General features: G+C 38.9%; 1 protein-coding gene across 1 annotated transcript; it reads left to right on the plus strand.

Moving 5' to 3' along the window:
- The first annotated feature begins 16 nt into the window (after positions 1-16).
- On the plus strand, positions 17-19871 carry CHP1 (calcineurin like EF-hand protein 1). The gene is made up of 7 exons (XM_066321220.1): positions 17-275; positions 6386-6458; positions 13454-13534; positions 14754-14881; positions 15775-15836; positions 16780-16902; positions 18239-19871. The coding sequence occupies exons 1-7, from the start codon at positions 209-211 to the stop codon at positions 18290-18292; spliced, it is 588 nt and encodes a 195-aa protein (XP_066177317.1). The 5' UTR covers positions 17-208; the 3' UTR covers positions 18293-19871.
- The last annotated feature ends 334 nt before the right edge of the window (positions 19872-20205 follow it).

Below are 20205 nucleotides of genomic sequence, written 5' to 3' on the forward strand. Positions count from 1 at the left end.
AAGGGGCCGGGAAGGGGCCGGGAAGGGGCGGGCGGCGGCGGGCGGGGCCGTGGCAGTCGGAGCCCGGTCGCCTTCCGCCTCAGAGCAGCGGCGCGGCCGCGGTCGGGCCTGTGCCGGGAGCGGCTGTGGCACCGCCGTCGCTGCTGTTTGGCTGCGTAACTCTTCCCCCGGCCCCTCCCTTCCCTTCCCCTCGGGCCCAGCGGCGGCCATGGGTTCCCGGGCGTCCACTCTGCTGCGGGACGAGGAGATCGAAGAGATCAAGAAGGAGACGGGCTGTGAGTGCAGGGGCCTGAGCGCGGCGGGGCGGGGCGGGAAGCGCGGCGGGATCGGCGGCCGGAGCGGGGCCGCTCGCAGCCCCTCGGGCCGGGGGGGCCCTGCCCGGCGCGGCCGCGGCGTTCCCGTCGGGGCAGTGCCCGGTGCCGGCCGCCCGCAGCCCCCGCGGCCGGACGCGTCTGGCAGGCCCGCGGAAACCTGGGAAGCGCCTCTCGGTTCCCCCCCGCCGCTGCCGGTAGCAGCAGCGAGGTCCCAACGGGATAGAAGGGAAGCCGTGCTCTTGGTGTGTGCAGTATCGTATTCGGTCAGAGGTAGCTCCTTGGGTTTTGGAGAGTTGTCTGTCGATGTCTGGTGCTGGAGTTTCTCCCAGTTTTTAAACCAAAGAAACTGTGTTGGATAGTAATTTTTTCCCCAAGTGTGGTTTGTTTCAGGGGATAGTGCAAAAGTTGCCGTAAGGGTATTCAGAATGGATGTTGAGCGGCATTTAAATCATAAAGGAAGTAATGTAATTTGCGAGAGGTAAGTGTTACTAACTAAAAAGAAGTGAAGAGTCATGTGCTAGTCAGCAACTGAGGGAGCATTATTTAAGCTGGACTCTAATATTTAGATACTTTACCCTACAGTATTTGATCGGGTTGTTCTCCATAAACATAAAATACCTTAGAGGTGAAACTCCAGTGTTGTTAATTTGTCTGATAGAATGGTTGCCTGAGAGTTCTAGCAAATACTAAATGATAATAAATGGAGGCTGCCCTCCTGGCTAGCTGGGGAGCAGAGGTCATAAATTGTAGGTATCACTTTGCTGTTTCTTTCCCCAGGAAACTTCTCAGGTCAACATGCTGTGCCCAGCTGACGGTTTTTCTTCTGAATATGCTTTCTGATCTGTTCTTGCTACTTGAAAATGGTTTCTTCAGTTTTCTTTCCAATATAATTGGTATCGTATATTCTTCTTAAGTGATAGTTTATTTGTGTCAGGAAAATGTGTGGCTACAGAAAAGGAATGGAAGAAGATTGAGATGGCACGGGTGCTAGTGTAGTGGCAGGCTGAGTGAGTTAACATAATTTCCATGATCCTTTTTCCATTTGTCGTGAAAACCTTCTGCAGGAAGGCTGTGATAAACAAGTAGGAATGTCAAAGTCTGCTTATCCAGCAGCAACTTTCTGTGACTTCTTTCTTTTTAATCACAAAGATCATGGAGTAAATGTAGCCTCCTCTCATTTATAAAAATGCTTCAAAAACCAAACTCCAAATCTGGAATATTTTTATAGAAGGTTTTACATTTTTCCTCATGCTGCTACTTGATTTATTCTCTATGGTGTTTTATTCCTTAAAGTTTACCTACATGATAGTTAAATAGATGCTATTAAGATGGCTATATAGGCATCCTAAGCAATAAATTCACTTGACTCTAGTTATCCTCTAAATACTTTTCTTGTATCATCAGAGGGTGATCAAAGTTATGACTGGTGGCTTTCAGCTTTGTGACTCGAGGTCTGTTCATTTTCCCATGTTTTATCTAGTCAATTTTATAAGTAATATCACTTTGTTAATGAACCATTGCTAATCTCTGACTCATGCTTGCTTGTAAGTCATCACGGTGTGTTTCATTTGCTTTATCAATCATTTTCTTCTTCTCCCCAGTCTGTAACTGTCGTTTAGGAATGTGATTTTCCTCTGCATTTTATACTTATCTATGTAGATAGAAAATTCCACCAAGCTGTTAGTACTGCTACACACTTCATATAGGTGAAAATATTTATATAAGGTGGGGAAAAAACCCAAACACTGGTTATCTGGATCAAAGTTCACAGGCAGAATGCTAAGGCAGTGTTACTGAATAGACTGCTGTGGTGTGTTGGAAACTGGATGCTGATGGTACTTTAGCTACTGAAGAGTTTGAGAAGGCGGCTTTGTAGACATGAAAAAATCTGGTAGCATTACAAGTCCATCTTGAACTGGTGGTCTGATAAGTGCTCCCAAGGATTCTTTTTTGGCCTGTTTACTGTGAAATGTGCTTTCTACAGTTCATCTGGGGTAGGTGTGAAGCACAGAGTAGAATACTTCACCCATTTGATTGAGTTCAGTTGTGGAATTATATGACTTCTACTCAATTTCATGTAGCACAAAGCTGAATAGCTAATGATACTGACATGAGTGAGAAACTATGTTAATACTCTTTAGCAGCACAGGTGAAGAACATGTCTTTTAGGACACTTGAAGCACAGTCTTTCAAAAGCCATGCAATGACATCATCTCTTGAATAAAATTTGCTTGGATTAAATTATTTTTTGTTGTTTTGTTTTGTTTGTTTGTTTGGGTTGTTTGGTTTTTTGGCTTTTTTTTGGTGGTAGTGAAAAGCACTTTGTATCATAAGTTCAGAGACATCTGCAAAGGTAAGGCATCAGGTTCCGCATCAGGTGCAAAGCTTGAAGTTGGCAGTCCTAAATCTCACATGTCATTGTCTGGAAATTGTTTGCCTTGCATAGAAACATTTTGAAATTTGAGCATGAAAACACCTTGAAGTCATCTTAATTGCTTTGATATTTCAGTAACAACTATTAAAAAAAGATGAGAGGCACAAGATGCTGCTTGTCTGCATTCTGTTGGAAGCTTTTGGAAAGCCCTTGGAATGTAACAGTATTCAAACTATTTGGTTCACACCCTTTGTTTCCATGCTTTGGAGCACACTCTACCTAAGGATTAATAATAAACTAGTGCTCATACCTAAATTTAGGCGAAAAAATGTTTGTATGGTAGCAGCTAATTATAGATTTTTCTGATGGATATTTATATATTTTTCTAAGTTTATAAATATATTTAATTGAGATTATGCTACTGTTGTAGACAAGAGTGTCTAATTGCTGAAAACTTTACAACGATTTAACATAAGTAAAATAGAGGGAGCAACTCTTAATTTAGAGATCTTGACCCTGAATTTTTAGAAGAATCTTAGTGGGGTAGCAGTAGAGATATGGTATTGCTCATGGTATTTCAGCTAGTTTTAAGCCTTAACTTCGGATTTTTAAGAAACACTCATAAATTGTAGGTCTTAATTCTCCTATGGTATTCAGGAGAATCTTTGCTTGCAAATGCACTGAAAAATGTTCAGTGACACAGCTTTTGTGAGGGATGAGAGCCAAAAGGGAATTACAACTGAATGCAGTGGTGAACCTGAATCATCCTCCTTTTTCACAGAGCTATGATATGCTTTTTGTCTAGTATGACGTTAATGAAAATACCACTGCTCCTGTCAACAGCTATGCACTAGTTCTCACATACTAGCTGTTACAGAGAGGTTCCAAAATTGGACATGCTGACATCAGTTTGGAAATGGTAGCTGAGTAGAATTCTCATCACCTTCTTTGTTTACAGGGAGGAGTGGGAGTATGGGGCTTCTAATAGGAGATCTAACTCCAGCCTTCTTTTTTTCACCATCAGTTGTAGTTATGCTATCTAAAACATGAATTCAGAAATGCAGAAGTTTGAAGTCTTTAGAGTACTGGTGTTTGTTTTCTCTTTGTGTTCTTTAACTTAAAAGTGAGCAAGCTCTTATTAGAGGGAAGTTGCCTTTGGTGAAACTGAGCAAATTGCCCAATCCTATGCAAAGAATGAAAGTTGCTAAGGATACAAGAAGGCTCGGGGGAGGGCGGGGGGGCGGGTGTGGAAACCCAGTTGCTGGCAGGTCATGCTAAAGGAGGGAACTGTTGAACCTAAACAAATAGCCTCGAGAAAGAACAACCTGGAAAAAGAAATTTGTCTCACTTGTCGCAGATGAAACAAATGCTGTGCAACCTCTTCCCAAATAAGTGTGAGCAAGTAAGAGAAGCATTGTGCATGTCCCGGTGAAGGCTTTTTAAACTACTAAATCTGAAAATTATGTTAAGTCCTAGTTTAATGTTGTAGACAATTGCACCTTTACTGAGTAAACATTAACATTCAATTCAGTCTTATTTCATGTATTTATTAACTTCATCAGAAGAGACTGAAAAGCCATGAGCTCCTGTGTGGCCTTGTTGTGCTTTAACCTCAGCTAACAACTAAGTACCACACGGATGCTTACTCCCTGTCACAGTGGGGGCAGAAGCTGGGGTAGAGGAGATGTAAACCCCATGGGTTGAGATAAGAACGATTTAATACTTGAAATAAAGTAAAATATAGTAACAATAAAAAAGTTAACGATAACAATGATAATACTATTTGTAGTGAAAAGGGTTTTATTTCTCTGATAGACAGAGAAATAAAACCCAAGAAAGACAAGTGAAGCACATTACAGCTGCTCAGCCCCTGTTGACCAGTGCCCAGCCTGTCCCAAAACAGTGATTGGTTCCTCCTGGCCCATTCCCTCGGAATACACCAGACATGGTGTTCTGTGGTATAGAAGATCCCTTTGGCCAGTTCAGATCAGCTGTTCTGGCTGTGCTCCCCCTCAGGTTTTTGTGCACCTCCTCACTGGCAGAGCCTGGGAAGCTGAGAAGCCCTTGGCTTAGGGTGTGCACTTCTTAGCAACAGCCAAAACAACACTGTTGTCATTGTTATTCTATGAAATCCCAAAACCACATCACTGTACCAGTTACTAAGAAGAAAATGAACTCTGTCCCAGCTGAAACCAGGACAAATATTCTTTCAGTGTTAAAGGAATTGCTATTCTGTATAGGTTTATCCCACTCACATCACAGACTAAAGATCTAGTTGTCTAATATATTGGCTTGTTGTCAGTATCTTGGTAATGTTGACACAGTTATGCTGAACTTAATATTGCCTTTGTAATTTGTGTTTCAAACTGCATATTTAAAGTCTGCAATAACTTTCTGCTTGCTTTGTATCCCAACTCCTCAAATTTCTTTAGAAATGGGCTTTTTAATTTTTAATTCTGTGTCCGAGAAGCATGGAAATTAATTTTGTGAGCAGTTGGCTCCAGGTTGGGTGCAAAGGGTTACAGTGAATGAGGTAACATCAGGCTGGTGACCAGTCACTAAGAGAGTTCTGCAGGACTCACATTTCAGAGCTGATTCTTGTTAACAACTTGGAAACAGGACTCCAAGGCATACTAAGTAAGTTTGCCAGTGGCGCTGAATTGGGAGGTGCTGTTGACTCCCTCGAAGGCAGAGAGATCTTAACAGAGGGCTGGACACCAAAGTATTTCTGGTTTAATGCAGGATCTAAAAAATATTATTAAATTTAATAATCTATCTAAATTTGGCTCCAAGTTCTGGAACAAAGTCTTCCTCATCTCTGCTTTCTGGTGACCGCTGATAGGACCTGAGGGAAAAGCATGAAGCTGTGACAGAGGAGGTTTAGGTTGGGTATCAGGACAAGGTTCTTCACCCAGAGAGTGAATGGGCACTGGAACAGGCTCCTCAGGGAAGTGGTCACAGCACCAGCCTGACAGAGTTCACGAAATGTTTCGACAATGCTCTCAGGCACGTGCTATGATTCTTGGAGATGGTGCTGTGCAGGGCCAGGACCTGGACTCCAATGATTCTTCTGGGTCCCTTCTAAGTTAGGTTATTCTTATTCTATGAATGTTCAGATTTCAGTGGTCCTGTAAAGGAAGAAAAGTAAAATAAAAATTAAAGCCTCTCTGACCTCTTTGCAGATGCAGAGAAACTGAGTTCACTTTCCATCTTTAGCTGGAAAAAAGACAATGGGAGTAGAGATAAGCAAAAGAGAAGGAAAGATACTATAGCAGGGTCTTTAGTGTCATGAATATATAGAGGTTATCAGTGTAAACTGTGTCCAGATTATTTCTAGCTATAAAGGAATTAAAGGAAATAAAGTGTAACTGTGAATCATTTTTTTTTTTCCTTTTAATTGGCATGTACTGACTCAGATAACCAAAAATTGTTAAAGATCAAAAGTAGAAATGGGTAGAAGACAGATACAGAGTTTTGAAGAAGGAGCTAAGTTGTAGATTGCTGAATATTAAGCTGGGATTTATATCTCACAAAGTCTGTAAATGCTCATTGTCATGTTCTTTCAATGTAACGGGTTCTGTGTGAACTCTTTTTTGAACACAGCTTCTGGCAACAGTACAGTTCAGTGTAATGAGGTCTGCTCCTATGAGGGATCATTGACATACTAATTTGTCATCTTCTTTCTTTTTTTCCTCAGTCTCCCACAGTCAAATCACCCGCCTGTACAGTCGCTTCACCAGCCTGGACAAAGGAGAAAATGGCACTCTTAGGTGGGTCATTCAGCTGTACCTGCATTGGCACGTCTGTATTGGTGGCTTGCTGTTGCAGAATGTCTGCGTGTTTTTCTCATCGGTAAATCACTGAGGCCATAGTAAGAAGTTCTTTCATACCTACTGTCTACATGAAAGGTTTAATTGTTGAACTGAGGTGCTCTAAGTACCAACTGTCTTTAGTGTTGAAGGTTTGTAGTAGTTAATAGGAGAAAATTCAGATTTGGTATTCAAAGGCTTATAAAAATGTTCCAAATTGTGAAAGAACACTTTTAGATTGTTATTTCTTACCTTTCTTTATGTGTTTCTTCTACTATTTATTACGAGAATGGTTCTGCTGTGTCATCTTTATCCTGGCTTCCACAAGAAAAAAGATGTATACTTACTTGTTTGTGATATTCAGTGTCTTTGAACACAACTTGCATCTGCACTCCATTTACTATACTTTGCATCTCTTGTTGAACACCCATGTCTATTAGTATGCTCAAAAATAAAAAAAGAGCTGGAACCAAGTCATTGTGACTAAACAAACATTCTATTCTTTAAAGTGATAGTGCAGGACATTCTAAGATCTTTAGTGTTTGTTTCCTATCTACAATTCAAAAACTACAGAAGTAAACTGGTTTCTTACAGCTTAGTCAATTAAATAAAGATGAATCTTTATTTTATTTAACTTTATTTAACTTTATCTACAAAACATTTTTCATTTTGATGGACCAAATCTGCTGGAAAGAGTATTCTCAACCAAAAGGTAAACTCTGGTGAGATGATGGCCTGTTAAAATATATCTCTGCCTGCTGTCATTCTGTAGCCTTCCCTACTCTCATGGATTTTGTTTCCCATTTACCATATGGGGTGAATGCTGAAAGGAAAGCTGGAGAAGAATGCAAGAGAGAGTAGGAAGGGGAAAGGGACACTGTTGTAGCATAATATGAGATCTGGCTCTCATTGGAGTTAATTTCTTTCATAGCAGCTCTATCCCAGTCAAATTCAGTGATTCAGGCACCACCTGAGAATTTTTATGTAGTCTTGTAAAATATGATTGTAGAATGCACTATAAACCCAGAAAAGCTCTGGGCCTACCTATAAACCAACCTAACTGTAATGTTGGAATCACCTTGTGAAAGAGTAAAGTGGCAAGTTGTAAAATATATGGTCTTTGGCAGTACTTTGGGCTTACTGCAATTTCCTTTCCTGAAGGAAATGCGCAGTTCCTTCTGGTGCCACAAATTGCTGACTTCACAGCATTTAAGTAATTGGATGTGGAACTGTATGGTAAACAGCACTACAGAGTGATTATTTTGAGTTAAAAATACTCTCCCTCCCCTTTTGCCTTGTGTAGGTTTTGAAGCTGATTGAATCCAGTGATTTGGACTGTGGTTGTATACTGTAGATTTCTAGACTTCCATAGCTGAAGGGATGACTAAATGGATTGTGCATATAAAAAACTGGCTTGGGATGCGGTATGCAGAACTTCCAAAAGCCCACTCTGACGCTAAAACCAGTGCATTATATGGATTGTAGCATTGGCAATTCTGATGTAGAGATCAACTCATGAGGTTGTGGATAAGGTAATCTTTAAAATTATTTGGAAAAGAGCATGAACAGCCTTTTCAGACTTTGTATGTGAGTTTAATATTCATTGATGAACAAAGGTGGTGGCTACTGGATTAGTCTAGCACAATTTGAACCCAGGACATGTGCTTTCTCATGTTCTCCTCCAACACTAAGTTCACTTACTAAATCCATAAGGTTTGTATAAACTTCAAAGGGATTGTAGTCGGTTTATGTAAGAGGAGTAATTGATTTAATATGCTATGAATGTCTGTTGCACAATGCTCAGTTTCACAGTATTATGCATCAGGAGGAGGTAGACTTCCATTGTTGATAATCATGCAGTACTTAGGAAAGGAAGTGGAGGTTGTTTGGAAAATCCCAGCAACTGTGCGTATTATGTTCCCTTAGCTTGCAGTCTTGGCCCCTAAGCACAGCCTACTTTCAAATATGTCTGACTTTACAGTAGCATCCAATTTTTTAAACTTGTTCTGGTACCCACAAAATGCAGACATTATTAATTTTAAATAATGGAATACTGCTTTCCTGAAAAATAAAGATTGAGGAGAAAGCAAGTACTATAGCTTGGAAGGTCATAAGTGTTTGTTTCTGAGATACAAATGGAAGAGAACTTGCTGCTTTAAGACAAGTAAGAAGAAATTATCAGTTGCTTATTACCACCAAACAGTTTAGAGGGTATGTCTTCTGTTTGTTTCCTGTGAGCAAGATTTATTGTTTCCGTAAGGATGACTTACACCTTTGACTTACAAATCAAACATGACAAAATCAATCATGTGACCATGATTAGGAAAATAAATGTTAAGCAGTTCTTTATGGCATGAGATAAATCTTTAAATGTATACCACCCTTCTGAAGAAGAGCAATGTAAAGAGCACTTTGTACAGAAGATCTGATAGATGATGATTAATCCTGGTAGTTCTGGAACTATAATCAAAAGCAGAAATCTTTCATAGCCAGATGTTTCTATCCAGTGTACCTATGTGCAATTTCAAGGCACTTTGTTTTTAAAGAGTTATGTAAATGAAATATTAGAGATTGTTATTGATAAAGGCAAAACTTTTTGCTTCCTTTTTTCCTTTCACCTATTTATTCTTTATGTTACTACAGCCATTTTTATCTGTAAAGGTAAAAATGTCAGGTTTACCTTCACCTTTCTTTAAAAGTGTAGAAAAATTTTATATTTTTTCCTTAGCTTCACCTTTTCTAAGCAAAATGAGTAAGTTCCCTGAGCCTTCCACCATCTGAACAAAACCATGTTGGAAAAGACAGGACAAAACTGTTCTTGAGAATTCTTTTGTCACCTTTGATTTCAATATTGTGACATGCTGAGTTGCCAAAACAAAAGATTGATAGCCTTAGTTTTCCATAGCTACATCTAAATTGTGAAATCTGGAATGTAATTGTTCTGTCTACATCCTTACTATAGCTCAGGAGGAAAACAAGTGTGCGTGTTTCCTTACATGCTGATTTCCAATTTGAGGAAATAGTATAGCATGAACAGGGTAAGTATGTGATTGCTTAGTGAGTCTCCCTGTTGGGCTGGTACTGCAGTGTACACCACACAAGAATATTTGTTCCAAAGTTTATCTACTAGTTAGTTGTTGTACAGAGCTGTAAAAGGAGGACTTACCTAAACTGCTGTCTTTGCATGTAACTTTTGTATGGAACCTCCCACTTAAAAGTAGTTTCTTGGGCACAGGGGAAAAGACACATTAAACACTTGAGAAGTAGTTTTTACTGTACAGTAATTGGTATAGCCTGGTAAGCCAGAAGGGAGGGAGGGAGGGAGGAAGGATAGAAGGAAGGAAGGATGTTCTCAAAGCTTCTAGCCACAGAGAATGGACATACTGAGCTGTACATGCATGTCTCGTGTTTATGAAAGCTGTTCACACGTGTCTGCTGGAGAACTTCAGAAAGCCTCTGATCCTGAGAGAAGGGTAACATGAGCCAGCCAGGCCATCTGCCAGTCTTTCAGTCAGAAGACTGAACCATCTGGGTCTGGAAATATGTTAGGCTTGTTCTTATTAGTTCAGATGGATACTGCAAGATTGCAAAATGTAAAAGCTAGCTCTCTGAATGTGGAATTCTTTACTTTTTCTTAAGAAAATGCGAAACATTTTTAGCTTTATCTAAAATAGAAAAGACAGGAAGGATATGGGTTTGGATTGAAAAAGACAGGGTACAGGAATAGTCTATACTTGCATCTTCAACCACGCTTTATGCATGGTGCCTTTTTTCTTTCCTTATTGCTCATCTAATTATCACCTTTTTGTGTACTTCTTGGCCTTATGTTTATGAACCAATTAGGGCTGTGATAGTTAAGCAACTTTTAACATTTATGTAGAGCATGTGTAAGGATGGAGTTAGATGAGATGGATTACACAATCCTGAAGGATGGGGCGGGGAGAAATATTGGTATTCTTTCCCCATAACTTCTCCAGGCTTCCAGCACCTTTGTTGTCAACTGTGGTCCTTTTAGATTTTTTTAAGTTTTTGAACTGCCTCAAGTTGTGAATTCAACAGAAAGCTAATTGGAGAGGAGGAAGGTAGGGAGTTTTTTTATGGGGAATACATTAGACCTCCAAAAGATTAGATGAATGACAAAGCTGATGTTAGCAAGGGAAGGAAGCAATGGAACCTCTTCAGTAGTAACCTCTTAAATATTTTTTACCAACTTGCATGATACACCTTACTGCTTTTAATTATTTCCCTTCTTCAAGTTACTTGTATCCTCTGGGCATCTTGCCTTTCCTCTAGCACTTCTCATGCACATATATGTGGGGTTATTTTACTTTTCCTCAGCTCTAGATACCTCTCCTCATCCCTGGTGAGGGAACAGTGGTTTGCTACCATCTAGAAGTAACAGAAGAATGAACAACCAGAAATTGAAGGAAAAAAAAGGGTCTTGTAGGATTCTTGCAGCCGTTAGGAAAAGGCAGAACAATCTTTACAGTAGGTATCTGTTCTGTACCTTGGAGGGAATACTCATGCTTAGGAATACTCGTCTTGCTTAGAATCTAGAAATTCTTTGCTGCAAATTACATCTAATTGTGAATACACTGGCACGTGTATTAAATGCTTGGCCTGCATAATGTTCATATGCAGTTAAAGATTGCTTTGCCTGTTGTATTTAAGCAAAAATTTTGTAAGAGCCTTGGAAAGATATCTTAGAAGAGCCTTGTTGCCCACGAACACCTAAGAAGTAGAGGGTATTAAATTTCATGTAAATGCCAGCTTCAGCCAGGTGAAGTTGGTCTGTAATGACTACAGGAAAAACTTAGCTTTATAAAGTAGAGAATAACTTAGATTCATTTGTTTTTATGGCTGTTGCAGCTATTTCAGTTATAACATTGACTTAGTAATGTGCTCTTAATAAGCAAAAGCACTCTACTGCAATTCTGGTAATGACAGGACAAATAGATTTGAAACCAGGGAGTTATTTGTGGTTAATTTTTAATCTCCTGTTAGAAAACAGAATCACTGGAGTCTGAAATGCCAAGTGTCTACTGAGGCTGAATACTAAAATGTCGTGATATGCAAGTAAAAAATTCTGAAGCATTAGGGTTTTGCTCTACACAGAAGAGAGGGCAGCTGCTGCTTTCAGGTTATAAAGTTAGGATTGACACTGAAGTTCTGCTGTTAAAATATTATTAAGACATAAGCTTTCCACATCACTGCATCTCCTGCTTAAATCACTAATGCATACTTTGCCCTTCAGCGGTAGCTTAAATCCAGCAGTCCTGAAGGGTCTGGTAACAAGTTGATCACGCTAAACAGATGTTAACTTTGCCTATTAAAATAACATGGACCTGGTCAGAGCAGAAGTTTGCTGGGATAACTTAAAAATATGGTCAGGTCACTCTGTCAGAAGGTCAGACAGCTTAACCACGTTGTAACAGATGCACTGTAATTAGGAGTCTTAACAGTGCTGTGGTGGTGACTGGGTGAAAAAAGTGCTTTAGAATTCATTTAAAACTAGAACATCTTGCTTCTCTGCCTTTCCTGAGCTAGACTGGTGATAAAGTCAGCCATTTCTTTTCTACCCTGTGTTTAATATCACAGCATTACAGAAGACTTTTATATATAGAAAATGTCAAAAATTGTTTGTGTTTACTTTCGTAAGCCAGTTTTTTGGTTTAACAATGTCATGAGTCAAACCTTGTTGCCAGTTTAGTTAGTGAGCATAGTTTTGAAAGAAGTAGCAAACATTCAGTAACCAGGTTTGAGACTTTGACCTCGACTTTAAAACCAGCAGGACTGCATTTGACTCAAAGGGAACTGCCAGTATTTCTGGATATTGGACAGGAAACATCAAGTTATGCATCCAGACAGAATAGGGTGGCCATTTTTTCCAGCTTAACACCCTTGCAGTTTGCAATTTAAAATTTAAATTATTATGAAGTACATCTTGTACTAACTGGTAAGTTGCTGTGTTCTGTTGTAAGGAAAAACAACCAAACTTGCTCACTAAGACACGTCTGGTGTGTCTGTCTTCGTCACACCAAGATTACCCACTTTCCTGTCACTGACAGTCTGTTAGGCTGAAAGAAGAGAGAGAATACTAGTGCAGCTCTAATAGGAGAATGAAGCCTGTGTTCGTGTCATGCTGTTCTAAAATGTGTATGCAGTACAACTCATGATGTCTTTCAGATCAGAAGAATAACAATGTAAGCATAGCTGTGTTTATATTGTGCTGTGTACATATAATCATGATCAGAAAAGAGAATGGCTGGCAAGAGCAGTGAGTATTTGCCTGTACTGGTGAAATTATATCTGCTGTACAGGTGCCTGTCCAAGTGTAAATTTGCCAGTTTAAAATAGGAGTACTGCTAGGCTGAAGCTAAAATAATTTGAAATTTGGCGTTTATTATAAACTACAGATTTGTTGCATAAACAAGCAACAACAAAATAATCTATTAGAAGATGCTAATGACTTATAGTATGCATGGAGAAGTATGGTATTCTTCCAGAATTTGAAATAAGGCAGTCTGGAAAAGTCATGACAATTCATATGATTAAGTACCAAAATAATTATTAAAAAATCCCAATCAATATTTTCATCTTGGAGTCATAATTTCTTTCAAAGCAACTTCAGAAGCTCTCCTTTTCTTAGATTGCAAACTAGTTGGCTTCATTACAGGAAGGTTTCTAGCAGAAATGATGTTAGTGTCTGAGAAGTGTTGTTAACATGATAAATGAGCACTGCTAGTTTGTAATGCAATATAAGTTTGGCATTGTCTTTTGCTTTATTTTGTGCCATTAGTCATAAAAAAACCATGATTTAGAGTTGCATTTTCAAAATCACCAAGTGTCTTGTTGCAGAAATAGAAATCCCGTGGCTATTTTACTGTGAACTCTTTTTAAGCAGCTTCTTCTTTGACTTCAACTTTGTTGACTTGTTGTGTTCTTGCTGTACTTAGCCGTGAAGATTTCCAGCGGATTCCAGAGCTTGCCATCAATCCGCTTGGAGACAGAATTATCAACGCCTTCTTTCCAGAAGGGTGAGTTTCAACAAACGGAATTTGTGAGCAGGCACAAAATTTGTAGTTTGTCAGAGGTTTTCATAGGAGTGAAATGCTGATAATTAAAACACAGAATTTGAATTTAGTAATAACTGACCACTTCAAACTTGTCCTGCAGTGTGTGAGTACATAGTTTCCTCAGCATATTTTAATTCTCTAATGAGAAATACTTTTAGTGCTTTATTTATTGACAAACTCAGGCTTCTGTCACAGTTTTCCACTCTTCTTCCTAAACTACTGAACACTTTTGAAGAAGTTACAGGCCCTGTATGGACATTGTTTCTTAAAGCAAACCTGTATCAACACTATTCTGTGTAAAGGAGCTACAATTAACTAATTTGGTCTTAGTGTATCTGAAATAGTAAGTGTACCACTATTATTGGATTTAAATTGGCTTTTTTGGTTGGTTGATTTTAGGTTTTTATTACATTTAAGACATAGATTATGACACATCAAACACAAATCCAAAGAGATGATCAAATTTTCAGTATTGTCTCTCTTCATTATACCTCTCTAGATTGTTCTATGGAATCTGCTTCTGCTCTTGCCATTGTCATTACTGATTGATGGAGATTGAATTGTCTAATCAAGTCATAATATCAGCTAAAACCAGGCAGGACTTACTGAATAGAAAGCAGGCGTCCTGGGAAGTATTTACATGGCTGATTCCCACAGAAACTAGAGAAGAGAACTCTGTCAGAGAGCAGCAAGCAATAACAGCCCCACAGGCAGGAGCCAAGGGTGGCAACAAAGCTGGAAGGGGTGATGTACTTGCTGAAGAAAGATACACACCTGAACACAAAAAACAAACTGTGTCCAGTGGCTGTTGTCAGGTCAGCCAACAGTCTGAGGTTTGACAGTGCTGAAACTAGTATCAAGTCAATGCAGGGAGTCAGGGTCCAGATCAGCAAGATACAATGCTACATTTGGGCATAGCAGCAGCATAGCTCAGGCATGGGTTAAGGGTGAGGCCTTCAGTTTAAGCAGACTTTGCAGGCAAGGAAAGGGGAGCCCTCAATAAGACTTCTCACAGTTTCTTTTTTTTTTTACACGTCGTACTTCATAACAGCACAATCTGAGCTTGCAACAGCATAGGCAGCCAAACCCCTGGGGAGGTGGGAATGGAAGAGTTCACATGGTCTTGATGCTTCAGTTATTAATAATCTTTACTGAAATGAAAACTGATCTGCTTATGCAGAGAGGACCAGGTGAATTTCCGTGGATTCATGAGGACACTAGCCCACTTCCGACCCATAGAAGATAATGAAAAGAGCAAAGACCAGAATGGACCAGAACCATTGAACAGCAGAAGTAACAAGCTCCACTGTAAGAAATGTGAACCTTCCTATAGAATCAATTATTTTTCCATCTTCTTTTTGGTTGGGTTGTGGGTTTTTTCCCTCCTTAGGAATGAAGGAAAGGGGTTTGGGATCTTCTGCATGGTTATTTACTGTGGAATGATCTCTTCTAATGCCTGATTTTTTTTTTTTTGATTACTTGGAGGCTTATCTGTTCAGAATGTCAATAACTGAACCATTGTTATATTAGAATTTGGTGGAATTGGTTGACTCTTGAGTAATATATATATACTTTGCAAAATGTCTCATAACAGAAGTGTTTCAAAATGGTTTGTATTGAAAATTATTTCAGATTTAGAAGCCACATCCCATACATGAATGAGCTTTTCTGCTTATTTCTGTAATTCTTCTATATAATATAGTGTTTTCCTTCCCCCTTCAGTTGATACTTTCTTAATTATTTGGATGTCTGCCTACAGTATATGAGCAAAAAGCTCTTTCTTGCTAATCAAAATTGGCAACAGTCCCCAGAGTACTTAAAATTTCTGTCATATCTCATCAAGAATTATAGCTAAAGGGAATGAATAGAAATGTAAAAATGGTTTGCTCTGAATTTAAAGGATTGTATATATCTTAGTGATAATTATTCTTCCATGACTTGGGGTTTTCAGGAAATATCCTGCAAGCAGAGTGCTTGTGAACATAAAATTTTTCCACTATTGGCAATAATGCTGTTTCCTGTGTGCGGTAATAACACTTTATGGAACTGAGCATGAGTTTTATGGTGAATTAAAATTCTAAGCTAGTTCTCTTGAAATAACATACAAGTACTTAGTTTTGTTGTTTTTCTTTTAGATAAATCTATTGTTATGAAGAAAGATAATGGCACTTGAATTCAACTTGCTTTCTTTTTCCCTGTAGTTGCTTTTCGGTTATATGATCTAGATAAAGATGACAAGATTTCCAGGGATGAGCTTCTCCAGGTAAATAGCACAGGACTGCTTTGAGTTACTCAATCATGATGTTCTCTGTGACTTCATACCCACTTAGAAGAGGAGAGTTGCAACAGTTTTCTCAGAACTGCTGGAGTAATGTGGTGTCTTTGCTTACCTCTGTCTTAAAGCTTCATATGGTATGGGACTTTATTCTTATTTCGTAGGCTAGGCAGATCCTGTTGGAAGTGACACTTAAATATTCAACAAATACACTAAGCCCGTTAAGAACAACCTTCTACAACTTTCAAAGGTGCTTCTAAAAGGATTTGAAAAGGACAGTCACTAAAGGGGATTAGGTTGTTTGTCTGATCCTCTGTGCATCCTCTCTATAGAATAAAACTTCTTGAAATTGCAGCAAAAGTAATCAAGGTTCATCAGTGTTGCATATGTATGAAACTAGGCTTGTGCTAGGAGTAATTACATGCTGCTAATCCTGGGAAGTACACATGGCAATTTGTGGTTCCTGATGTAAGAAAAAGGTTTGCTTTTCACTGGAACTGCCCTCTTCTATCTGCTCAGAAAATGCTTTACTGAATGTGGAGGGTAATGGCAGTTGTCACTTTAGCATGTACTTTCAAGATTCCTGTAGGCAAATATCTCAAACAGCTGATACTCAATCAAATGCTGGTATGTTTTCTGGGGGGAAAATTAGAAGCATTGGACAAAATTACTTATTCCTAGTTCCAAAAGTTCTCTCTTGCTTCTGCCTCCTCCTGCTGCCTAGTGAAAAAGCAGGATTCTTTGTCAATGGTGGCTGCAAAAGATACCTGTCTTTCCTGAAAGACTTAATGTACAAAGGACAACAGAAGTCTGGCTAGAAATTAATTCAATGAAAATCTTGTGTGGTGTTATTTTGGCAGAACACACAAAAAGAAAGCACTAAGGATGCTTGGTGTTCCTATGTCAGTGATGGTTATTTTGTATGCTGTAGGTATTACGGATGATGGTTGGTGTAAATATTTCTGATGAACAGCTGGGCAGCATTGCTGACAGGACAATCCAGGAAGCTGATCAAGATGGAGATAGTGCCATCTCCTTTGCAGAATTTGTAAAGGTTTGTAAACTCTTTTTAATGACTAAATGAAACTGTTCAGTAACGTGCAAGTCATTCAGACAAATGTAAATGACAGCAGAGAGCAAGTCATTGAAATAGTTGTGGCTGTGTTTGGGGAAAGCCTTCTGCTAGCTTTTTCATCCGTTTATTAGTCATATTTTGGTTTTTTTTTTTTAATACTTTCAGGCTGCTAATAATCAGTCCACATATTTTTTTATATTCTTACATAAAGCTACAGTCCTGAATATACTGAAGAATTTTCACCTTTTGTTTTGCTACTGCTTCTTTCTACACAAGTAGCCTGACTAGCACAGTTAGAACAGATGAATTCTTCCTCTGTAAAAGCACTGATCAGCTTTCACTTGTACATTTAATCTCTTAGCAACACAACTAATACTGGTATTCAATTTCCCAGCTCTGGTACTTTAATACTTGAACACATAATACAGAATTATGTGTTTTGATAGTCCGAAATAGGTAATAGTAGGGAGCCATTAGATAGTCAGTGGAGAAAGTTGTCCTGTAGCAGAAGAATTTCAGCTACCTAATGGCATGCTATTGACAAGATACTATTGACTAGACTTATCTTGGAGATGACAAAAAGATGGCAGAAAGAAGTTGCAGCATGGGAACTTGTGGTTTGCTTTAAGGAAACTTTTTACTAAGGGGATGGTCATAAGTTCTGAAAGATGTAGAAATTCTTTCCTTGAAGATATTTAAAACTTAACCAGGACAAGGCCCTGAGCAACCTGATTTAGCAGGTCCTGTTTTAAGTAGGATTTGAGGGATTGGACTGAAAGACTTCCAGAGGTCTCTTCAAACATAAATTACTCTCATCTTGGAGCACTGAAGTCTACTGCCTGAAACAGCCTGGAGCAGAGTAATGTCTTCATTGCCTCAGTGTTAATAGCAATTTAGTGAATGAACATGCCACTCCAGTTTTATAAAGATCTACATTAGTGGTGCTCTGGTCTGGATTCTTGCTCTTCCATGATTGTTCATGTCCCTTTCTCTATTCTGTTCTCCCTTGTGTTTCCTGGCTGGGCATTACCACACAATCTAGTTTTGGAAATTCAGGCCTGCTGTGCTGTTGGCAGACTGAAACCACATAAGTTACATTTTGATTGACAGCCTTCTTGTGGCTTTGATGGCTAAAGTTCCTTCCCTTGGACAGACCGTAGCCCACAATGAGAAACAGCAGTCTCTTATCTAGATGGACTGGCATGCTGAATTGAAGATATCCTGTGTTCCTGGCCATTTCCTCAGTACTAGAGTAAGAAGCCTTCTAGGAGGGATGTACAGTATCTTAAGTAGCTGTTTCTCAATTTTATTACAGGTTTTGGAGAAGGTGGATGTAGAGCAGAAAATGAGCATTCGATTCCTTCACTGATGGATGGAGAGCCTATTCCTTTCTTCTCCAACTATGTAATGAATAGAACTTCATTTTCTCCTTAGCACCATACCCCAGAGTATTGCGACTGGTGCATATACAATACATCTCCAACCCCTCCCTGATTGTTCTACCAATGTGAACATTCCCTGTGCAACTGGAACAAAGGGAAATGGCTGCCATGCAACTTGGAAAAGGAGCTTTTTTTAATGTTGTCCATCCTGGGTTTTTTGCCCTTTCTCTTGTCTCCTTCTGCACTACTGTTTCAGTAAAAATGTCTCTCCTTATACACTACTGTTTAAACTACAAACTGATTCTTCTGAGCTCTGAATCTGAGAATGGAAAAACGGGAACATGCCACAGAAGTGCCCTCTGAAACATTTTGGAGACAAGCATCTACTCAAATACTAGGTGCATTCATAATACTCACTTTTGCCACATTACAGCTGCCTTTTTTTTAAAACACATTTTTGCCCCTTTCCTATTTGGCTCTTTACTTGCAGATTTGTTTCTGCAGTGCTTCTAAATCTGCCTTTTATTTGAGAACTTTCTCAATTTCTATGGCCTCATTGTACCACTAGAACAAATGCATGATGATAGCTAAGAGTACTTTTTAAAGTACTGTGAGTAGATTTTGTTCTTTGTGGAATGAATTCACAGGGACAATAGTAGAATCTATGGTGGGGACAGGCTATGGTGTTCTCAAAAGGAATAGGAAATCTGCACTATGTCACTTGAACTGTTCTAGTAGCAGAGGCAGAAACTTGTTTCTTTCCTTTGCATAGCTTGCAGGCTTGACAGCCAGTGGACCGTGAAGTGTCCTCTCCAGATTGTTTTCATCTAGGATCATCCAAAACCACCTCATCTAGGGTGGTTTTGCTTCTGAAAGTGTAAATTTGTTTGCCAATGTACAAAACCAGTCATGCCAAAATCTGGATTTGTAGTTCTGTAACTGCCGCCTGGTCAAAGTGTCATGAAACATGAAATCATGAAACTGATTTCATAAGGGTTTTTTTCCCAATTATAGTGGCCTGCATAATGAGTAATTATTTATATTTTCCAGTATGAAAGTCCTGCTCCCTTATATTTGTGTTGCGGATGGTAGCTGTATTTAAGAAAGCTCTGTCATAAGAATACAATTTGGGAAAGATCATATTATCCCAGATATTTTAGAATGTATTTCTATACAAATCTCTTTGCAAGTGTAAGATGATTAATACTATTAATGTAATGCTGATAAATTCAAGAGATCAGGATCCTTGAATGTTCAATAGTAAAAATTTTCTGTGGCTAGATTGACAAATGATCTCGTGTAGTTCAGCTGGAGCGTTCCACAATCTGGGAGATCTTTCCAATAAAACCAAAAACCCTGGGAGATTCTTTATTGAAGAATTGGTGTTATAACTGCTTCTCTGTCATGTGTTAACGTTTCTATAAATACTTACCAGTCTCAAAACTACTGTCAAATGTGTGTTTCCTTTTTTCTCAGTTCCTTTAATCCTCACTTTTGTTGAAGAATAACATGCAAGTCTTTGAAGGATTTTTGATTTGTTTTAAATAAAGGAATTCAAAAGTAAAATGTCGCACTTTATAGTTTTGCAGAGTGCAGCACAGTTCCATAAAGAAATGTAAATTAAAAACCTCTACTCTGTATGAGAAAGAAATACTATACTTTTACAACTGCCTCATATAAAATAGGAATGTAACAGTGCTAATGAATAGTAAAAAGTGCTTGTAGGCTTTGTAATTTGCTTAGAAGTAGGTGTTGCTGTCTTATGACACTACATTTGTAACCTGCATTTGTGCCTTATTGTCCCAGTGAGACTGGATATTGTATTTATCAATCCGTAAATAAACCTTCCACTGTATAAACAAAAACCTAAACCAAACCATCCTCTAGCTCTTCCTGTATG

This window comes from Sylvia atricapilla, chromosome 6, assembly GCF_009819655.1.
Source record: "Sylvia atricapilla isolate bSylAtr1 chromosome 6, bSylAtr1.pri, whole genome shotgun sequence".
In the NCBI taxonomy this organism is placed as follows: Eukaryota; Metazoa; Chordata; class Aves; order Passeriformes; family Sylviidae; genus Sylvia; species Sylvia atricapilla.

What these genes read in the sequence shown, in the direction of transcription:
- CHP1 (XM_066321220.1), top strand. Translation starts at nt 209, where the DNA reads ATGGGTTCCCGGGCGTCCACTCTGCTGCGGGACGAGGAGATCGAAGAG. An exon ending in GATCAAGAAGGAGACGGGCT is followed by an intron (nt 276 to 6,385) that starts GTGAGTGCAGGG and finishes TTTTTTCCTCAG; the next exon opens with TCTCCCACAGTCAAATCACC. An exon ending in AACGCCTTCTTTCCAGAAGG is followed by an intron (nt 13,535 to 14,753) that starts GTGAGTTTCAAC and finishes CTGCTTATGCAG; the next exon opens with AGAGGACCAGGTGAATTTCC.